Source organism: Anopheles merus, chromosome 2R (genome assembly GCF_017562075.2).
Source record: "Anopheles merus strain MAF chromosome 2R, AmerM5.1, whole genome shotgun sequence".
Classification (NCBI taxonomy): domain Eukaryota; kingdom Metazoa; phylum Arthropoda; class Insecta; order Diptera; family Culicidae; genus Anopheles; species Anopheles merus.
In genome coordinates this window covers 8279886-8301939 of record NC_054082.1, presented here as the reverse complement: position 1 = coordinate 8301939, position 22054 = coordinate 8279886, and the positions used below count along the sequence as shown (strand labels likewise).

The 22054-nt window shown below is 46.7% G+C and overlaps 2 protein-coding genes across 16 annotated transcripts in view; one reads left to right on the top strand and one right to left on the bottom strand.

The window, feature by feature from the left end:
* The window catches only part of LOC121589497 (peripheral plasma membrane protein CASK), a 204708-nt gene that overhangs the window by 58235 nt on the left and 124419 nt on the right, over window positions 1–22054 (top strand). The gene's annotated exons all lie outside the window — the stretch shown is intronic.
* On the bottom strand, window positions 14174–20716 carry LOC121589501 (alkaline phosphatase-like). The gene is made up of 8 exons (XM_041908464.1): window positions 20457–20716; window positions 19905–20245; window positions 19582–19774; window positions 18131–18303; window positions 16260–16424; window positions 15701–15872; window positions 15349–15518; window positions 14174–15248 (listed from the first exon to the last, which is right to left on the bottom strand). The coding sequence occupies exons 1-8, from the start codon at window positions 20539–20541 to the stop codon at window positions 14901–14903; spliced, it is 1647 nt and encodes a 548-aa protein (XP_041764398.1). The 5' UTR covers window positions 20542–20716; the 3' UTR covers window positions 14174–14900.

The window sequence follows — 22054 nt, the reverse complement described above, 5'->3', positions numbered from 1 at the left end:
GTCAGTTTTTTGTTGCCACTCCAACCCACCGGAGAGCTAGGCTAAACAGATATTTAGTTTCGCTGTATGCTGCTGGGGTTTAAGAGTACGGTACCGGCACCAAATAAAAGTCCAGTGTGCCATTGAAAAGATACTCGGACCTCTCCCGAGCTCTCGGAATTTGTAAAGCTTAGATGCAGAAGTACACAAAAAAGAAGTCTTCCTAGTGGGAAAAAAATCCTTCATGCAGAATGATAAGCTTCAAAAGGCATGCTTTTTCCCGTGTGTTCAAGCACAGAAGCACCCTAAACTCACAGTCACCGTCCGCTGTGGATTTAAGGATCTGATTTTTCCCCTTTCGTGAATACGAGCAAACTTTCATCACTGGTACGGTTGGAGCTCAAACGAACCTCCAGGTTCATGTCCAGCAGGAAAGTGGGTAGTAAAAACGCAGCTCCAGAACTAGAAGGATCCCTCGCAGATTAATATATCATTCATTATGATTAAATATTTGACTATTGCCTGCAGTCATTTTAATATATTTCACTAAACGCTTAGTAGCCGGAATGTCTGGTGCTTGGGTCGTGATTTACTGTATAGCAAAGAAAAAAAAAAGAGGAAAAAAGTACACTGAAACTAGATTGAATCGACAGCGAAGAGTTGCCCTTTGCCGGGTCGGACACTTTTGGTTCCAAGTATTCGCCACTATTGGGATCAACTTTAAAGCATGAAGAAAATATTTTTGTCCCTTTCGCCAACGATCTTGCAATTCATGGGAGGTGCGGTACTATTGCAGGGCTTATTCGCTGACCCTTGCAGACGCCACCTTGCACGTTACATTCCGACGCAGCGCTTGCGGGATGTTAGTTTTGCTGATGGCATGCCGCTACAGTAAGCCAATTTCCGCGCAGCCTCGGAAAGATGCTGGCGGATCGCCGCCGCGCATCGTGTACTCGGTAGTGTATGAATGTGCACAAGAACGGCAGATGACTTAGAGATTGTGTGTGTTATAGTGGAGCAAAAGCAAGCACGACAAACCAACAAAGCATCAACAACAACAACAACAACAAAATCGCACACACCATGCACTACAACGCCCGATGGTTGTTTGTGGAATTCATTTCTGGAGCGTTTGCTATTAAAAAATGAGTCGGCATCTTTCCACGTCCACGGGTGCATCGGCGTCGCCAGCGATCCGTGAATGGGTTGGCTTTCATGTACGGCATCTGGTGCTGGTTTGCTGTTTCCTGGCCGGGCGCTGGTGTGTCCGCCGTACGCCCAACTAATCTAGATCCTGCAGGAACTATAAACATATAGCTCGGCGCACCGCATGCCGCAGCCCTAGCCGCTAGCTTGTTGCTGCACGCTTCGTGGCGCAGCTCGCAAGCGCGGTGGATTATACGAAGTATCCTTCGAGTTGACTTGCAGGCGATGTTGCCGCCGCCGCACTTCTTCGACATGCACGATTGCATTTGCGGACGGAGTGAGTTTGCAAGCAGCAGCACAAACCGCCACAGACGATGGAAGGTGACGTTTTTTTCCTCCATCTTCCTCTACAGCCGTTGTCATGCATATTTCGTGTTATGCTCCTCTTGCCTGCCGTGCTGGTGTTATTATGAATGCGAGAGTCCTCTTCCCGGGAATTCATTCGCCATCAAGTGCACACGCTGTACACACATACACATATGTGTGGCTGTGTGCATGTGCTCCATTTTTTTTTGTCCATTGCACCATTTTGTAGGTGAAGGTTTTGTGCAGCGTTTACGCTTTCGTTTGCCCTCGTTGGGGAAACCCTCTGCCAACAAGCCGCTCGTACCTACCCGCTGGAAGAAAAACAAACCTCCACATCGCTTACGTGGCCTTATGGTGTGTGATTGATTATGGAGCACGTGAAGTGAGTGGATTTGATGCTCGGTTTTGTGGGATGCAGAAGAGCGCAACGGGAAGAAACAGAAAGGTGCTCCAAGAAAACGCGGAGGGTGATGCAGCTGACTTTTTTGTTTTTGTTCGCTCGTGTTGGTGACCCGCTTTCGTTAAGGCACATATTTGCATAGGGACGATAAACGATGGGGATGTGGCCGAGATAAGGTTAAAAAAGTGAAACAAATGAAGAGTACGAAAACAGAACAGCAAACGAAAGGGACCGCCGAAGAACGCTGCGTTGGTAGGAGAGAAATAATCTGAATGTGTATTTGATAGTTTTCTTTCTATCAGGCGCAGGGTACCGGAAAGGGCATACAGTGATGGATGGAGAGTAATGTTTCGTTGTTTGTTGAAGGATGTTCGTACCATTAGACGTAACGTAGCTGCAGAATGATGCAGGGAACGAAAGCACAATTAGCAAGGGATCGAGTGCAAAACAGTTAATGAGATTAAAGTGGTGCAGCGTCTCTAAATACGGTCTTTTAAACTACGATTATCGTATAGCACAAGCTGAGAATGTAGCTTTGGAAATGAGCTCTGCATACTAAGCATTTCTTCTTACTGTTGCATCAACATATCTTTAGCGCCCTTTAGGACAATACGGTCTGGTTGTGCAATAAAACCAAATCGCTTTGTTTGGGAGGGTAATTCCCTGACAAAGAACTACCATCTTATTGATGAGTATGTTCTAGTTCCAGCAGCGGAGACGAATTACTGCTGTGTTGCTGTAGCCTCGCCGAATGAATCTAGATTCGATTAGCGTGAACCACCGTGTGTGCGGTGCGGGCACTAGTAATTAGATCAGGACCTTCTCGGTACTCAATCGAGTTAAGAGTTATTCGAACCGTGGGGCTCACAGACACAACAATAGGGCAACTGTATTCCCGCCTCATCGCGAACGCGTAAAAACAACATGTTGAGCGTTCGATTTTGGTGTTGTTTTACCAGAACTCGCCAGCCAAACCAACACACCAACCGCCGTTGCTGATGGCAATCAATAGTCAGCTACGCTAATGTTGACTTTTCATCAGTGTTCGTTAAAATCTAAGTGGTTTCCAAGAGGTTTCTTCTGTGCGAGGTTGAGATGATACTTAGCGAATGGATTCAACCCGTTTCGTTGGCAACCGAACCGTTGTGGTAGGGTTTCGAGTTCATTTTCTACGACTGTGGTTCTAGTTGAAGGTCCTTGCTCAGCTGCTCTCCTGGCACTACAAAATCTTGCAAACTTATTGCAGAGTTTTTTTTTCTGCTATTCTTCACTTCGGGTGCTGGTGGCTTGGTTCTGCTTAAGTTTGAAGCGACTTAGCGAAGCAGAAGAAACGAAATGTTCAGCATTACTACCGTCATCCATCTACTGCAAGCGTATATTAATTGCGCTTGCACCCGACGGGAGGAATTAGTTTAACCCCGACACAAATGGAGATTGATTCTGGTGTGTTGCGGTGGCAGTATTGACTCTGCCGGGTACGGTACATTGTTTGCTGCTGTACATATCCTCATCTGTAGCCTTTTGTTGGCCTTCATGATTTTCGCACGCGCGAAGCGTTTAGAAAAGGGGTAACTTTTTACCAGCCCGTCTTTGTTGCCGTCTGCTTCTTTCAGCAGGCCGTCCAAGTTTGCCCCGGTTGTCAGAAAGTTGCTGTTCTATTTTTCCGCTCGACGAGCGTGTTGTGTAGCGGTAGAATTGGAATTGATTTGAGTTGAAGGTTCGGATTTGCCACTTCACCGAGCCGTGGTAGTAGTGCTGCTTGGTAGATCGCCCGGGCCGGGCCTGGGTTGAGCCGTGATCAATAGTCAGCGAGTGAAGATCTTAAATCTCCACCGGCAGATAGTAGTACGGTTGCGGATTTCGTATCCGGAACCTACTTAACGGTGTTCCCTTTGTGCGGTAGTAGGCAACGGCATCGAACCCATCAAACGGAAGACGAAGCCGTGAGGCAGCAGCGTGACAGCGTGTACATTGCCATTGTCTGCCCCCTTCCTGTTTGGTGCGTTGGTTCCTTTTTCCACAAACCTATAAAGGCGTTGTGTTCATGTTGAAAAGTTGTTGGTACCATTTTAGGAAAGTTGTTCAAGCGACACGCTGGCTGGGTTTTTGGAGTGGCATGGTTTTTCGCTGTGAGCAGATCATTTTTCGCCAACCCTTGCCAGCCCTGGCCGGGTGGTGGACGGAAGCTGGATCGCCGAAAATAGAGCCACCGAACGTGGCGGCGAGAAGGTTGACGCTCTGCGGCGGGAAATCTCTGGTGGAAAGCGTCTAAAAGTTAGGTGACAGCAGAGGAAGCCCCGCTTGGCAGGAGCAAAGGCAGCCGGGCTACGGGGGAAACTTTTCCTCCCGGATGGTGTTATTGTTGTCGCTTTTATTATCATTAATGTTATTACTGGTCGTATCGCCAATGAAAGGCAATGTGCACGAGGGTAAACTTTTCCACGGTGTTGGATGCCCGGGTTATTGAGTGACAGTTGGCGCCTTTACCCCGGCGCACGCTTTGGTTTTGCTGTGGTTCGTTTCATGTAGTGTTTTTTTTTTCGGTCGCTCTCTCTCACATTCACACTGCCACCCCTGTTTTCACCTTTTGTGAACGTTTAGTAAAGCGGTAGAAGTTGGAAAAGATTTCTCCTGAGAGTGTTTCCGTAAGTTTGCGTCCATTTTTGTAATATTCTCGAGTACAGTTTGAGCTCCGGGAGCGACCTCACAGCAAGCACTGTTGGGGTGCACCAAGGATACACGGATGCTTCATGTTTTGCTGGCCCCTTTTTTCCGACCGCGCTTTGCGCGGTGGCGTTTATTAGTCCCTTTGGGTGGTTCGCACCTAACCTGGCACACGGGAGGAATGTGCGTTTTGCGGAAGCGACGTTGCGCCTCTTGGTTGCAGCGCGACGAAGCAAGCTAACTTTTCGCCGTTGGCAGAGCGCGGTAATGGCACAAGCATTTTTACGCACCACCGTGCACGCGGTCCTGAATGAAATGCGGTTACCGACCCTCTGGCCCGTGGGGAAGAGTGCCAAAAGAGAAAAGATGCATTACCGCAGGAAAGTGCGCGCGGTGAAGCTTTTCAAGTGTCGCTTACTTGAGCAGAAGTGCTGCACTTGGCGTGTTGAGCTGTCAGCTTTAGGTGAGTGGACTAAGCAACAAGAAAATGTTCGATTGACGTTGCATAAAATGAGATGCCAAGATGTTTTTTAAGGATTAGTTGCATTTAGGGTAAAAACTTCTTGTTGGTTTAGTTGTTATTGAAAACAGGCTTTGGGTCGTCTCTTTTATTTAGCCACGTGTAGAGACGTGTATATTTTTTCTGAACGACTCTTCCCTCAGCTGGCGAAGCTCAGACCGCTCTGACTGTTGCCTTCTAAATTTGCCCCGTAAACGGACAAAAATATCCTTTTCACCTATTTTTTTTAATAATACTTTTTCAATCTTTATTTTCAATCGTAACCCACGTGCCTTTCTAAAGCATACTTTACTGTCGCACCGGCACATCAGTGATCCTTTACTCCTTTGTTTCGGCGTTTCAGTTGAATTAATATATTGTCGAAAAATAAATATTCATTCGCCTTTTGAACTCTTGCGCGAACCCGCAACCTTTTCTTCTTGTGTCTTCTTTATGCCGTCAATTATTGCCGTACGCAAAGAAGCTGGACCACAACATCTTAAAATATCGATTTTTTTTTTAATGTGTTTAGCGCGCGTGTCACAACCAAAAAATGGTCCATTTTGTTGATTGCTGGCTTTTGAATCTGTCCTGCCTGGAACGCCTTTTGCTCGAGCAGTAGGTATTACTGGGTCCTTTTGCTATTTTGCTGCTGCTGTGTTTGGTGGGGTGAGCGGGAAACGGGGGCGATTTTAATTGGCATCTGCCAAAAAGGATTGAAAGGGACGATTCAGCCCTGCTGATAAGTACCCCGTCGCATGAACACTCATTTGAAATGTAATACAAACGGGGCGAATGCGGACTGGACTGCTGCAGCAAATAAAAGTATTAAGCACAAGGCAAGCGCCGGGAATTAACGTGGTGTAGTGCGAGTTTGGTAGCCGACCCTGGTAGCAGTGGAGTATGATGTTATCGAATTAAATTTAACGATTTTCAAACTATGAAACCATTCCGCACGGGAAGAAGGGGGCGTACGGCGGAGGGGCACAGCAACGGAAAAACACTGGGAATGAGTTGGTCATAGCTGGCCCGGGAAGTGGGTTTTGGGTGTTTTTTTTTTGGTTTGGTGTTCGTGCTCGTTTTTTTTACAAAGCGGTGGTAAATTTCTAATTTAATTCACAACGTACTAACGACTGAGTTCCATTTGGGGGAAAGGATAAAAGACGATGGTGGCAAAACCATGGGCGGACGGAAATTGAAATGACGGTTCATAGGGTCAGTAGCTATCGTTTTTGGGGAGGACAGTGCACTGGGCGGTGAATGTGTCTGTGTGTATGTGCATTCCGATTTATCTAATAGAAATAGTTTAGAAAGTCATATTTTCACACTCGAGTTTTCCGGATAGCAATCCGATTTAATTTTGGGAAGCCCGGCCCTGGCACGCTGGTGCGAATAAATGTTTAATTTACTCAGTGGATTAAAACTGTGTGTGTATGTGTTGGGCGCTTTGTAGATCGAGGTGGTGTGCTGGTATGCTGGTATGCTGCACCACCACCTCGTTATGAAAAGGGCTCTCCACAGCACCATCGCCATCAGGGACGGTAGGAGCGTTTGTGCTATTTCATCCTATTTGCTATTCAACATGTGCAGCTTTAAATATCGTTCTTCAAACCATTGAATGCTTCGGGAGCTGCTTGTTGGTTAAGCGTTGTAAAAAAAAGAGCGCCTCCCATATTTTTAGTTATCAATCGTAACTGATCGCTGTAGTAATCGTTTATCGATGCGCGTAATGAAAACTCACTGCCCGCGTAATAAAATGCTTATTGAAGGAAGGAACCAAAACGACCACACAAAGCGTGTTGTGGCCCAGGAAGCAGCAGCAGCTGAAGTGTGTTTTATTGCTCTGTGCGGTTGCAGCACCATCACAAACGGGCAAACTGCTGCTGCATGCAAAACCACCGTTGTTGCCTCCGGCCGAACGAGATGTGGAAGCGAAACGGGTAGTTGGTGTGATTGTGTTGCGTTTACAGCGTGGTTGGAAGTGATTTGCTCGAATGGTGATGGTTCTTTCTGTTATTTTTTTTTGGCGTTCCGGTTCATGGGTGAACGACACTCGCGAGCGTTGAGTTTTGGATAGTGTCGAGCGCACACAGAACAACAACCGTACTTGCAAGGGTTTTGTTGAGCATCTTGAGTGTCCGGAATGTTGGTTACTACTGCTACTAATGCTACCGCTGCTGGATGATTGAATATTCGTACGTCGCTCGCTGCCATGCGGGATAGATGGAGTGGGCATCGTAATGTCGTAATGTCTTTCCGTTTTGCGAATGAGGCAAGGTTACTGTGCATTAAATTACGACTTGAAAGTTTTGCAATTTTGTATATTGCTGCATAAATAAAATGGACTCCTCGCACCACCCACCCACTACCATGGTTGATGGGAAATTGGCATGAGGTGTTTCGTATTTTGCGTATGTACAAATGCTCATACGCTCCCATATAAGCAGCACAAAAATCGGTTCAAGACCATACTACATCCTCGCCGTTTTTGATTGACTTGAGTGGGAGTAACAAAGTTTCGGAAAATGAAAAGTGGAAGACAGGAATGGGCGGTTCAATAGGATGGAACCACCGACTATGTACGGTGCATCTATTTTCAATCAGTTTTTTTTGGGTCCACTTCCCCCTTCGCTTGTTCTAGGTACGAAAAATACGATCGCTTTTGAAAGCATCAATATGATGGCGAGTTGTAGTGGTCGTTATTGGACGGTATAACATTCGGAACCATTACAGGATGTATTAATACCGCTCGCAACAAATTTAGAGCGGTGCGTTTGTTAAACCAGGCCGGCCGCTAGGGAGTTGGCCTTCTTTTTTTGCGTGTAATGGATGATTTGTTAGAATGTGATTTGTTTTCAATACTTTGATAATTGTTGATGAAATTGAAGCTTTTTTGCATTTCTTTAATCTCCCCACAATCATATGAATTGTTTCATAATACGGAAATGAAGGCATGATCTTTCGCCTAGATTCCTGCAATTTGCAATACATGGCAGGTATGATAAATGAGTCGCGAGTGATTTTGATATGTTTTGAAGTAGAAACTAAATCCCATTATAGCTAACAAAAATCTCGCATTACATCAAAGCAATTGATCTGAAATGTGGTTCCGAAAATCCCACTGCCGATCGATAAGAAATATCGCTCCAGGCTGCGGGTGATCGTTTTCGTATTCATGTCTTGCGCATCAAAAATTCGTTTGCTTCTGCTGTACTGTTGCTCCTCGGTCCCGCTGTCTATTCTGCCGTCCGGTGTCACTGTGGGGAAGGCATGTAATTTGTATCGACGGTAGCATGTACGCGCGCGCGCTGGTAAACATTTCCAGTTCTTTTCCACTTTCCTGTGCACTTGGTTTTACTTCTCTTTGGAAGCGTTCCTGCGGAAAGTTTGTTTCGCTGTTGTTTGGTGTTTTTTTTCTCTCGCTTTGTATTGCTCGGTGCGATTTGTGTGAAAAACTGATATTATTTCTTTTCTGTGTTCTGTGCTGCCGGCGCCACTCTATCTTTCATGCGCTCAAGCAGCTTACTGCTGGCTCGTTAGAGTCGAAGGGAAAGTTTCGCATCGGCTTTAACAGTTTGTTCATTTCGACCTTTTCAGTAGAGGGACAAAATAGCATGGTTAGAGCATTCGCCAGCAGCAGTGGGGGGAAAGGTACAGCAAAAGGGCCGGTGACAAAGTGAACGCTGCGAAGGCTCATGAAAAGTTAGCGAATGCTAAAAAGGGAGCATGGAAACAAGCGAAACTAGAGAAAAGTTTTGAAAAATTTACATCATAAATCTATTGCTTGTTCGTAGAGCATCTTTTTTTGTGTGGCGTTTTTTGTATGCGGCCTGTACCTGCACGGGGCTGAATCGAACCGCGATCGAATGAGTTTCGGTGGGCCGTTAAAAGCCGCGTCAGTATTGCGGTGAAGCGCGGTAGATAATGGATTGGCAGCGATGCGAAATCGTGATCCGTGGTTGATGTCGCGCACCGTGAGTAGCTGATGAAGAGGAGGGAAATAAGCTTAATGGTTGATAGAGAATTTTGACATTTAAAATTAAAGAGGTAAAAGAAATAATATCTTTTTTGCGTTGGAAGATATACCAGATGGAACGTTGAACAGCTGCCATCATCCGCTTGACATTTGCCATTTTCTCCGTAACTAGCTGCTGTAAACATATAACCAAATGCTTTGAGACAAATATCCGTTTGGCTCAATGGAAAAATTGATTTCTTTGAAGTTGGGTTACGTTTTCGCTAGTTGTATACGAACATGGAAAGACAATTTATTTATAGCTATCCAGTTCCAATTTCGCTAGAAACAACATTCCGGAAGATGGCAAATAATGTGAAGCTCAATACGGAGTCCATAAAATTGATACACGCACATACTGTAGCGAGTTTGAGCGCGGGACCACCGTCCCGTGGTTCGCTTGCCATCCTCGCAAGATTTAAATCTGCTTCGTACGCTCCATTCAAATGCCATTGGTTTCGTTCGGATACACCGGATGGAACTGCTTGTTGCTGCTGTTTTATTTACAATGCACTCATATATTACCTTACCGCCCCATCATCTCTCCGGATAACGAATGCGGCCAGAGTTTAATAAATGTTTCTTTTCTTCTCTTTTTCCATGGTCTCTCGCCTGTCTTTCCGCTTCATGCCGCGCAACAACAATAGGTAAGTGTCAGTAGAACAACTACGACGACGACAAACGACGGCTTCCCCAATGCCCTTTGTGGTGCGGTTATCGATTCGAGCATTCAAAAATTGCGGGATGACAGTAGAATGGGGGAAGGAAAAACAGGCAAAAAGCATCGGGTAGAAAAGCGCCATTGAAGTTCAAAAATGGGCATACCCCGGTAATGGCATCGCGTAAAGAAGCTCCACTGCTTCCTGCCATTGCGCGACCGACAGTGGAATCTAGTCGTCGAATGGTAATGCAATTTTTCATACACTGATAAATGATATCCATTTGTCACGCGGTTGCGCTTTCGCGAGCAGCGGGAAATAGTAAAGCATTATCACGGGAAACACGGCGTGAAGATGTTTGAAGATGATGAAATCGGATGAAGTGGTGGCGCAGGAATTTCGGCCAGAACGAACTACTAACGCTCGCAGACAGTGCGTTAGGATGCTCTCACTGGGGGTGGGGGTGTGTTGTGTGTTGTTTATTTGTTTGAAACATTTTAAACGTACACTAATGGCAACACGCGTGGCTTGCCAGAACGGGGAGCAACTTGAAACCTGACAACCGATGCAATGAAATCGGTACTCGGGTCATGCTGGAGCGGCGGCAGATTCGATGATTTGATGGGCAGGAACATGGTACACAGCGTTTTTGATGGTCAAAGTAATTGGCTCACCATTAGCGATAATTTTTGGGATGCAAACTGGCTACTTCTTGGAAGCAAGTCGGTCGGCAAGTTTGTCGGGTGAAGTAAAAAAAAAGAGGATGGCAAAAATATTCCAGCGTCAATGAGGGTGCCCTGCCAATGACCGGCCCTTAATGGCCATAATTATGATGCTGACGGTGATTGAGGGTTTTTGATCGGTTGAAAAATGTGTCGCTCAATTCCTTCTCGCCGCCCCGTGTACGCTTTTGCGCGAAGATGCTGACTACCGTTTCTAGCTGGGACGAGGCACAACACGAGTGGCGTAATTAATATTGTGGTTTTACAAGGCAGTGTATTTTTTTCTTTTTTGTATTAACGGACACAAATGGCACGAGCGAACACATTCATTTCTTTTCTTGAGAAACCTTTAAAAGCGATGGAAAATGTACCGATGTGTGTATCTATGGGAAAAAGGGACTCCGCAAAACGAAAGGATTCCTTACTGCAGCGCTCGCCATTGTGCGCTTCCGAGCGCCGCGAGCGATGGATGGTTGCGACCTATTGGTCGTGGCAGGTTTTCCATTGAAACGGGAATGAAAAGCATCCCCGATAGAAGACCTTAGAGATGTTCTCTTCCCCGTTTTTCTTGTTTTAGCAAGACGAAAGAATTAAATCGACCTGTCCCTGGCTCGTCATGCTTCCGGTATACCTGGCGTCATTCCCGGAACGAAAAAGAAAGAGAGAGAGTATACATATACCTACACAAAGACACACACACACGCTGTAACTATGCTGACCGGTATCAGAAAGGAAAGCTGTCATCGCATTCGTTTCATGCGCGGGAACCAGGTCTCTGCCGAGGTTGGAGCGCCGCAGTAGCTCGACATATTTCAGCTAATATTTCAGCTTCCGCTGGCAGCAGCAACAGATGCAAAGATAATACCGTACCCTCTCTGGCGAGAGTGCACGGCTGTGGTGGCCTACAATCACTACCGGGTCGGGATGGAAGTGAATATTAATATTTTTCGCTGTCCTGCTGCGAGTGTGCGTTTTGTTAGAATTTCACTGCAAACGCCGACGCACTCTGTTTCGCATTATGTCCGCTCATTGGCGTTGCCATGGGTGTGTAGCTAAACTGTGCGGGCGGGTGGGTTCACTTGTATTCAATTGTACTTTGTAGTAATTCACCCAGTGGCCGTGCCACCCGGAACAGGGAGCAGCTACCCTTGGTGTGTGATGTATTCATTTTATTTCTCCCTCGTATCGGTGGAACACATAAAAGGGGAGTGCATTGTTAGAGATTACAATAGTGCATACCTTTCTTTCGCGATGACAATGATGCAATGCCCGTGGTAGGTTTTGACGGGTGCTTTAACTGTTTTACAACGGCTGCATTTCGACGAGATTTGCAGTGAAACAATTTGGTCGCGAGGGATCTAATGAATGTATATTTTTTATCGTTATGTACCATTGTTTTTGTCATAAACTTAGTAGAGTACGGGATCATTTACACTCGGCACCCACTACACCTATATCCATTGGCTTAAAGACACGGAGGCAGCAGTTCCACCCCAAAAGTAATGCGCAGTGATCCTGACAACCTATACATATTTCCCAACTCTCCCGTGACTCATTCAACAGTCTCCATCATCCGTAGGGAGAGAAATTGCACCCGAAGTGAGGAGTCCACGCTTTCATTCCGTGCCAAATAAAGTGTACAGCCTGTTGGATTTATTGTTACTGCCTCCCGGTATCCCTCACCACCGTTAACCATTGCTGAATTTACGTGCATGTGTGTGTGTCTGTGTGTGCGCGCCTGCCCCCAGCGCCAGTCCATCGGTGTGCGACACCAGTTCGTGAGGCTGGTCCAGTTATTTGTAATCCCCCTTGGAGGCGGCGCACCAGCAATACATACTAAGTACGTGGCGTATCGTACCTTCTGAAGGGTTCCAACGCCGGGCAGCGGATTCGATTAAAGGCGAGTGGCCGACACGGTGGACGAGAGGTTTTGTTTGGTTGCTGCGGTGGGATTCATATTACGGTTATATGAATCCAAAATGAGTGCTTCGGCCGGAACCAGTCACCCGGCAATGGGCGCGCTATGCGGCAGAGCAAAATTAATAGTTTCGAATGGCTCAACTTCCGGTGGGTGAAACGAGGGTCCGGAGGTTTTGGGGCATCGTGCACGGGTACGGATATTCGTTACACCACAGCGAAGCGGAAGTTTTCCGTCGGTAAACTCCGCGAGGACGCTACAAATCCATCCGCCCATCGTTTCGACCATTTTGTTGCGCACCATTCACGCCGGGCACGGGCGCCTTCCTCATCGGAGAGCCATAATGTAATAATTCCCGCGTGAATTGCTTGGACACCGTGGACCGCCGGCGAGTTGCGCGCCCGATTGTTGAGGAGAGGATTAGAAGGGTAGGAAAAAATATGGAAATAGTTTCGCAGCGCACCATTATGGAGTAATTTTTTTTTGGCCGCGTTTTTTATACTGTTTGCCTTGTGCGCTGTTCTCATCGCACCGAGATTGTGTTCCTTTTCGCTGCATAAACCCAGGCGCATTGGTTCGATGTTGCTTGAAAGATTGCTTACAACGGGCGTATGGTGGAGAGCTCAATGCAAAACGGTCGAACCGGGATTTGCTGATTCTCGGAAAGAGTTCGTTAACGTTTCCGCTCGGCAAAAGCAGCTCCAAAGTTGGATTCTATATTTAAGCCAGAACCTTTGTACGCTTTTTTTTACGAGAGCAATTAATGGCTGAGTGCTTGGCGGGGGTCGTTTCGCTAGGTTCAAAGCGGCTCACTATTTCTAAGTGGAAGAAATATATACTTCAAGCGTTCACAAAGCACAGCGGCGCACAAACACGGTATGATGCGCATGATGGATGGGAAAGAAAAAGAATCGGCCAAAATGATGAACGTAAAGTTATTATTATAGTAAAATGAAACGCAAAAAAGCAACAACAAACACGTAATTGCGGAAAACAATAGCAGCATTGCAACGTGATTTGCTGGCGCAAGCTTACAGCTTGCCTGCCCGAAATGGGATGCACTTTTTCCCCTCCCTACTGTGGCAGTTGGATCCCGTTAGAGCTTCGATTGAAAAATGAAGCACTTAAAAATAAAACCAACCCGCCCGGTCCGGGTTCCGTGTCGCTAAAGTCTTTTAATATGCTTCGCAGCATAATAGGCGCACGGAATTTGGTGGGCTCCCCTTTGTTTCGCCCGTGGCAGGGACAGGGTGGCAGTAAAGCCTTAAGATCCCTCGTTTGACGCTCTCCCGATAGTGTCGTTTCTGGTGCTTGGGATTTTGGTTCCTTTGCCGTAGCGCGGGTGTGATTTATGGGAAATAAGGCCACCGGCATCAGGCACCGAGGGCACGAGTTCGGACGGTGAAAAAGTAGTGTAATAAGCGTTCGGCGAGGCTGGTGAGTTGCAGTAAAAAAGCAGCCCGTCCAGTAATCGAATATAGAAATATAGTTAGTGCCGCGCGAGCACGTTGGATTGAAGGACGTCGAAGGCAGGGAGTGCGCTTACTGTTGCACTCATTTACTCACCATTTTTGCTGTGAAATGCGGTCCCCGGGTGTTTAGCTGTTGGTAATGCTCTCGGAATGTTGTAACTATGGCGAGGTGTGCCGTAGAGCGAGCGGGTAGAGCTGTTTAATTAGTGTATGATTTATGGTACAAGCAAGCGATAGATTGCACGCGATGTGAAGGATGGGGTTACTTTTCCGCCGCGGTTTTCTTTGAATTGGAGCTTTTTGTTTGCGACGAACAAAACTAGCGCAAACATGTATGGAAGAAGTGTGCTTTTCATTATAGTATCGAATTTTTATAACCATTTTTTGACGCTTGTGAGATTTTCCATTGTTTGGGTGCGTGTTTGGAACATCTGTTAACAGCCTCAAAGATAAGTCTTGTTATGGAATCGATCAAAGATTCTATCAACCTCTCACCACACCTTCTTTGTCTGCTTCTTTTAGTAACTCACGAAAAAAGTGCTTTTTGTTGGTCTTACACAACAAATATTGCACATATCTTTACCACATAATTGGATGGATTTTTACAAAAAAACTCATGTGTACAAACTCGCTCACCTTTAAACAAATTATAAAAAAATCTTGTTGTTTTGCATAGGATCGGTTGTGCTCGTGCCTTTAGAAACGATTCTGTAGCATTCTGGTTGTTGTCCTTGGTTATCAACATTACCAAACCGATGTCCAGCACAGTAAGCTTCAAAGCACGTTGCTTCGGTAGCGCATCTCTTTGATTGCGCATTTATTACTCTGATCATGTATGCTGCTGAGTGTGCCTCAATCTCAATCAACTCCATTGACAGCTGGAACACTGGATGCCAATTAAGCCGAAAAGAATATTCCGTTCCGGTAAGAGCACTGGGCGAACACGGTCAGCGCTCGACCATTGTACCTTCGGCGGCATTGGCGAAGGTTGTTGAGATTCCAAATTCTTTTTGCAGCGTCCGCTTCTCATTTGCTGTCTGTCTCAAAGAAGCTGTCCGATTTACGATTGCTGCTCAGTGCAGGCCGTACGACCCGGTCCAATGCATCCGGCGTAGGCCATCGCGTGCGGGATGAAATGCTGCTCGTAGGTACCGCTGAACAGATGCGCCCAAGGACCGCTGGCAAATACGGCCACATCGTCACCGCCGTGTGTTTCCAGCCCGAGCGGTACGGTGCTCGGAAAGGCGAACGATTTGTCCCGCATGTCGACCCGGTTCAGGTCGAGCCGGGCTTCGCGCTGCACGTTCCGATCGTAACCAGGTCCGTTCGCGTAGCTGATGGTGGCGTACGGCAGCTCATCATCCGCCCGCTGGCCATTATTAACTCCGAGTATGTCATTTTTGCGACTCTGCGGGTGTGAGATGCGAAAAGGGCATGATTAGACAATCGGTTTTCGGACCGGGCCGGTACGGCGTCTCGACGGCATCCCCACCCCCTCCTCCCCTTACCGAGTAGCCGCTCATTGTCATCGTGTGCGAGTGGTCCGCCGTTACGACAATCAGTGTATTATCCTGGCTCGTGCGGCTGCGTGCCATCTCGATAGCTTTGGCGAACTCGACCGTCTCGTCGAACGCTCTTATCGGCTGTGTGTAATGATGCCCATGATCAATCCGACCGCCTGGTTTGTGTGTGTATGTGTGGGAGTGGTTTGGTTGTCCGTGCAAAGGTCCGAGTAGAGATGAAAGAAGCGTAAGCCATGGAATAGATAGAATAAGTACAATAGTTGTAGTTCGCACGGAAAGATATGCTGCTAGACGTGGGCTCGTGGAAAGTGGGTACAGTTTTTGCAGTGTCACGTACCTTCCACAAATAGAAAGTATCCATTGTCGTTGCGCTCGAGGATGTCCATCGCGGTTGATACCATCTCGGTCAGCGTGGGGATCTGCTGTTCGTCCGCGTCCAGATGGTAGGGAAGATGCTTGCTGCTAAACAGGCCAAGCAAATAGTCCGTCTCACCGTGCGCAGTGTTGGTCTATGGAGACGCACATGGCGAAAGATGTCGATAGGATTTCAAATTATGTTCTGCTCTTTGTTTTGCTGTCGCTTGAGTGTAGTCATGAATTTTCAATTGCTTCGTCGTAGCACTTATGGGACAAAATAATGGTTTGGCATAAGCCAAAAGTGTTCCAAAAATTTACTTTCTCCGTGCCTGTATCGATGACTGTGTGTAGATGTTAAAAAGCTCGTCCCCTCAAATGTATCCCACAGTTGAGAAACGAGTGTGTATTATGCGGGGTGTATTGAACCCGATGTAACTCAACCATCAACCAGTTTGTGAATGGAGTGTCTGTGTGCATGGAGTGAACAATGTGTGTTTTTGCTGTGGGCCCCCCTCTTCTGTTTTGGTATCCCTAATTACCTCGAGTAATTGGACACGGTTCTGCACGTATGCAGATCGGTGATGGGAATGATGATGTTGCCAGTGCTTAATTAAATCCTCTCCATCGGTGCGCCTTCCCCGGATGCCGTCAATGTCGGTTTCGTGCGTTGGCAGGAACTCCCGACGACCTCCGCCCATAATAACCTGCAAAACCATAGCCACAAGTGGAACGCATATGTAGTACCATGCAGACATGTCAATCGAGCACTTATCTAGAGAGCGGTGAATATGGAATCCTTCTCAAAAAAGGAATATTGTTGCAACAGGGGTTCGTCGACTAACGAATGAAGTATGCACGTACATTTGGTTCGAGACAATCGTTGTACGGAATGACATTCCTGAGATCAGAAAGATGACAACATGCTTCGTTTCAATGTTTAGTGAATGTTTGAACTGAAGAGAGAAAAAAACGTATGGCGTATCATGTTAATTAAAATTGATTTCCAATGTTTGGTAAACTGTTGCTTCAAAGCAATGGTGATTTCTTTTGAGTACACTCAATCACGGGTTTACATATGGTTTGCATTGTTATCATCAAAACATCACCCACTGGGTTAGGAATTTAATACCGTTCCTCGAATTGGTAGAGCGGGAGTGCGCTCAGCATGGCATCATAAACCCGCGTATTTGATTAACCCGGATCAAGTTCCGAGTGGCAATTGATTTCATTTAATTAAAGTCGTCGTGTACTTTGATGTGCGAGATCTCAATTATGTTCTGTGGTCTGGTGTCTGTGACTCACATGGACACACACACACACCAACTCCTACTGCTGAACGAATGCAAAACCTCCTCCCAACCCTGCAGGCAACCAAGCAGAAGCCACGCTGCTGCTGCTGCTGTTGCTGAACTTTATTCCAATTCTTGCATTTAACTTTGGATCTCTAACCAAACAGTATTAGCAAAGTCACAAAAATGATCATCCAAGCTCGGAACACTAATTACGTTCTCCGATCGTTTGCGCGCCTGGGAGGCGGAGCGGAGGCTGAGGTTGTTTGCGGATTAGGGGTGCATTAGCCAGTGGTAGAAAATCGTAGATTTTCGTCAGCTTTCTGCATCGCCCAGAGAGAGAGAGATGCGAGAGCAGTGATAAAATGCAGACTCCTTCCACCAGAGGCGGTGGAAGTTCGCGGGTGGCATATGAAAACATTTGCACACATTTGTGTTGGGGATTTGAACGGAATTCGATTATAGTAGGGTTGCGGCAGTGAATGCTGTTCGTTCGGCGTTCCTCACCGCTTTCATCTCCCAACAATCTTGCTCTCTCGCCTTATCGCGCATATTAGAAAGTTTGAGGTTAAGGCTGAAATGTTGGCGATAGGGTAAAGCTTAAGGGAATAGACATTGGTTGTATGTGGCTGGGTTTGATAAAGCAAGGGCTGGCCTTCCTTACTGTCCGGGCTTTCGAAAGCGCAGTTTACACACTCTCGGTGACAGAAGTAGTCAATCCCCGGGCCGAAACCTAGCTATGAGCCAGAGTGTTCGTGCAGAGATTCTTTTCCACCCGTTTTGTGGTAATTCGATTCGAAGTTGGTCGAGTGTGTGCTTTGCAGTCAGAGTGCAGTAGAGTAGTATTTGCGGTGACTGCCGTCAGAATGGTCAGATCTTTGTGCAATCGTTTCAGTGAACAGAATGAATCACGGTAAAAGATTAGGTTCACACATTCTACCGTTGGGATATTCAGTTGGAAAGATACCAGAAGCTGCTATGGATATTGTATCTTCCTTTTTTCCTCCTCTTGTGGGAGCAAACCGCTTGGTAATATCTCAATGAATTATTCCTTGATCTAGGGAAATTTCAACGAGCAACGAAACGGTTCAGTGCCGCTGTGTGCAGATTACTTTACTTACTCGCATATGTTTGCCGACCTCGCCATGGATTAGTTGGGAGGCAATATCTTGGCAAACGGCAGGATCAAAGCCGTCCTTCTCGATGGCACCGTTATACTCCCAGTTTCGATTGGCCGTGTGGGCATACATCCCAGCTGGGGAAGCATTCGTCACTTCCGTGGTCGTTACGAATCCTGCAAGGAAATGAAAGAGAGAAATGGTAAAAATTTAGAAAGATGACACACCAAAGCCAGTGCCAAATTTTGGAGCAGCATGTGGGCCAACTTCAGAGCTGAGCATCATTAATAGGGGCTTTCCGAACTTCACCCGCTGCTACCTTACTCTGTCAGTGTGACGGGTTTTTGTTTGGGAACCCTGTTAGCTCTATTAACCGATAGATGATGTTTGCTCGCCGAGTCAGGGACCTTTTGGACTTGTTTAGGAGTAGCGCCTAGCATAGTGAATGTTTTGAACTACTATCCATAACCTTCCGGTTTGCGACGATATAGGACGTCTCGCAAAACGCGTGAACTCAAACGAGGGGATACGAGGCAAGGGATGCGAATGTGTGTCAATAAATTTGCATAAAATATTTACGAAATCACAAGGGATGTAATACTGAGCTCAGCCGCAAACATGACCTCTCCCGGTACCGGAGGCTCAACAGCTTGACCCGGCCGGGGATAGTGATTTCTGTCGTATTGGAATCGATTTTGCAGGGCGTCTTTGTCGCTGGGCTGTTCTAGCTCATGCTGCCGCTGCATTTTCTGACTGTCAAAGGCAGGGGACGCATTTCACCCCCATACACAACCATGCCGTTGGATAGACGGGTAGCAAACAAAACCTCCCACGGATCACTCGTTTGAGGTTAGCTGGTTAGTGTTCCAGCTTTTTGCAAAACGTCCGAGCTATGAAAGATGAATGTCACAAACACGAGCAATCCATCGGATACTCGGTACTGGTGGAGGATTGTTATATTAAAAGCATTCTACAGGGCTAGATAAAGGGGAAGGAAAAAAATTCCATCCAACCCGGTGTGTATGTTGACACAATGTGACGAATGATTGACGAATGACAGTGTGTTGTGTGCTGTAGGTAATGGCAGATAGTCGCGGGTAGGCAAGAACCGTTGGCTTCAATTGTTTTCGTTAGACCATACACGCATGTGTACGTACGAACATACACAAACACACACATAAGTATATATAGCCACAACCTGCTGTCGTGTAGTTTATACTAAAGCTAGACAACGGTCGCTATCCGCCTCACCGTCGATGTGTGGCGGAAAAGATAAGCGGTTGAGTTACGCGAAGCCACAACGGTACGTATCGGAGGTGAGAGCCTCGGTGACTGCGAGGATGATGCTGCTGTTGATGATGATGATGCTTACGAAGGTGGTGGTGGTGATGATGCTGGCGATCAGCCGGGTTGATGAATAGGAAAGGTGCTTGTAGGACGTGGTGAGTACAAACCGGTAGATAGCCCAGCGTCCTGGGCCCATTTCGCAATCGAATGTACATGATTGGAGGTATCGTTCTGCGCTTGACAGTCCCCGAGGGCAGCCGCCGCCGTAAGGCCGATGGTTCCGTAGTTAGCCTTCACTCCGGCCAGGTAGGCAGTTGCGGTGCAGGCCGAATCAGCAACCTGTACATTGGCGCAGTATGTCTGCGAAGTGGAGGAAGGGTAGAGACTCGGTGTAGAACACGGCATCAAAACACAACCGCCAAACCAGTTGGGAATGAATATTTGATTCAATCAATTCGTCAACTGGGCTGCTGGTTTTGCAAAGTCCTACCTTGGAAAGTCCCACGTACGGGAACCGCTCAAACGACAGCTCCGTGCTTTCGTCACCGAGGTAGACGCGCGTTGCGGCCAGCGTTGGGATGGAGAGTCCATCACCCAGGAACATGATTACATTCTTGGCCACCTTCCGGTTCAGCCTGTTCTTGTGCAGCTGCCGGTCGAGTATGTCCTGTGCCACGTTGTTCCAGTACTGGGCATGCTGCTCGTTCGGGGACGGAGGCTCGAAGCGCAGTTTAGGCATCGATGCGGACGAGCGCTTGGTGCGCTGGTCGGTAGATGCCGTTGGCGTCAGATCCGCGAACAGAAACCGCTGGGGATGCATCGGGTCGTATTCTGTGCGTAGGTTAGGAAAATCGTACGAAGCAGAAGCGAAAAATAAACTTTTAAAACATTTGCAACCACAAGCCAATTTCTTTTTTTTTTTTTTTGTTCATTTCGTCTAATCTGTCCAACCATACCCACATCACTGAATGAACTGTTTGAGGGAAGTTTTTCGAACGCTAGTGGGCTACTATCGACCGTAGAAACAATCGCGTATACTGACCTTCCTCAGCTTCATGGTGCAATGGTGACGTCGAAACTAGGCCACCGACCAAAGCTAGATAGACGCACAGCAGCCGGTACAGCATCTTGAGCGATAATTACCGCAGACGACCTTTCAGGCACGGATGGTTTGGCCTCGCTGACCACACGCGTTCTTTTTACCACACGGCGGTGGTCCGCAGCTCAGCCGAAGCTGTGACTGTGATTTTGTGCCTACGCACGACTGTACCTAACGGTAGACGAGAGCACACCTGCACCACTGCACCAGCTGACGAACCGGGAAGCGTCTTATATAGGTGTCTGGTAATGGTGATAATAGCGATCGGGTAAGACGGTTTCGTCTTCCGATGATAAGCAATGGCAGGGCCTCCGTTCCCGTTGCCGAGCCGGTGCGATAATGTGGAGTTTCAAACGAGGCAATGCTGCAGCGTCGCGTCAGACAGCTAGCTGTAGCGTGCTCCCGGCAGCTTAAACTGAGTCACTATCGGGATGAAATCGGACGGAAACTGGTGCGAATGAAGAATGTGATTGAAATCACAAAAAAACATGTCTTGCCTGTCTGTTTGCCTTGAGTAATTACTGTGTTATTGTTTTTACTGAAGTGTTAATTTGAGTTCTTTTTAATTTGCCAATGAGCAGCTGCATGTAGAATAAGACGATGCTTTTAATTAGTGTTTCTTTCTAAATGGCAATTGGTTTTATCAATCGCTGTGCCAGGAATTATAAATAGTTCTTAGAGTTTGTTCTTGTAATTGATGGAATTTTACAAACATTTCAAGGGTTAACTACTACCCCGTATTGATCTTATTCATTGAAATTGATTTACGCGTTTAGAGATGAATATCATGGTTCAAGGTACATCGCGTGGGTGCTTCAAACGAGAATATATTTAAAACCATTAAGCCTAACGCAACTTACATACTTGGGAAAACTGTGTTCATTGCAGATGGGAACGAAACAAATAGAAACAGCTGAAGTCATATGAAAGTGTTGTATGATTTGCAAAGTTATACAGACAAAGTAAATTGCTTTGAGATGGTGTGGTGCGGTTTAAAAAAAGAAGAAGATGACATGCACGAAATTCATTTCGAACGTTTTTTGTAGCATTAGTATTACTTTTTGCTGTTGAGTTATTCTGAACGATACGTACAAGGCGTTTGCTGTCTTTTTTAGTTTTGGTTGGGTTTAACTGCAACAGATAAAAAGCCACCCACAACTCAGTACCGAGTGGTCGGTTGAGTTGCGTTGAACTTCAACCAACTACCCAGACCTTCGGTACAAGAGTGCTTCATGTTGGTGGTTGAAGCTGAACAAACTGGATTGTACCTGGACCGATAAAAAAGCTAAACACCTTCAAATATAACGTTGCCGATGGATGAAGGCGTTGAATGGAACTGGGTAAGATGATGTACTATTGGACCACTTCTCGGATTGCCTTTGCGGTGGCGGTTAAATTGTTCCCGAGCGTTAAGCGACAAGCTGAAGCAGCGTGAAGAAGTTCCGCACTGTACCGTACTGTGTGTGCGCGCTTGTGTGAGTGTGTGTGTGTGAGAGAGAGAAAGAGAGATAGTTTTTTTGCTGCATGTTTTGTGACGTAGA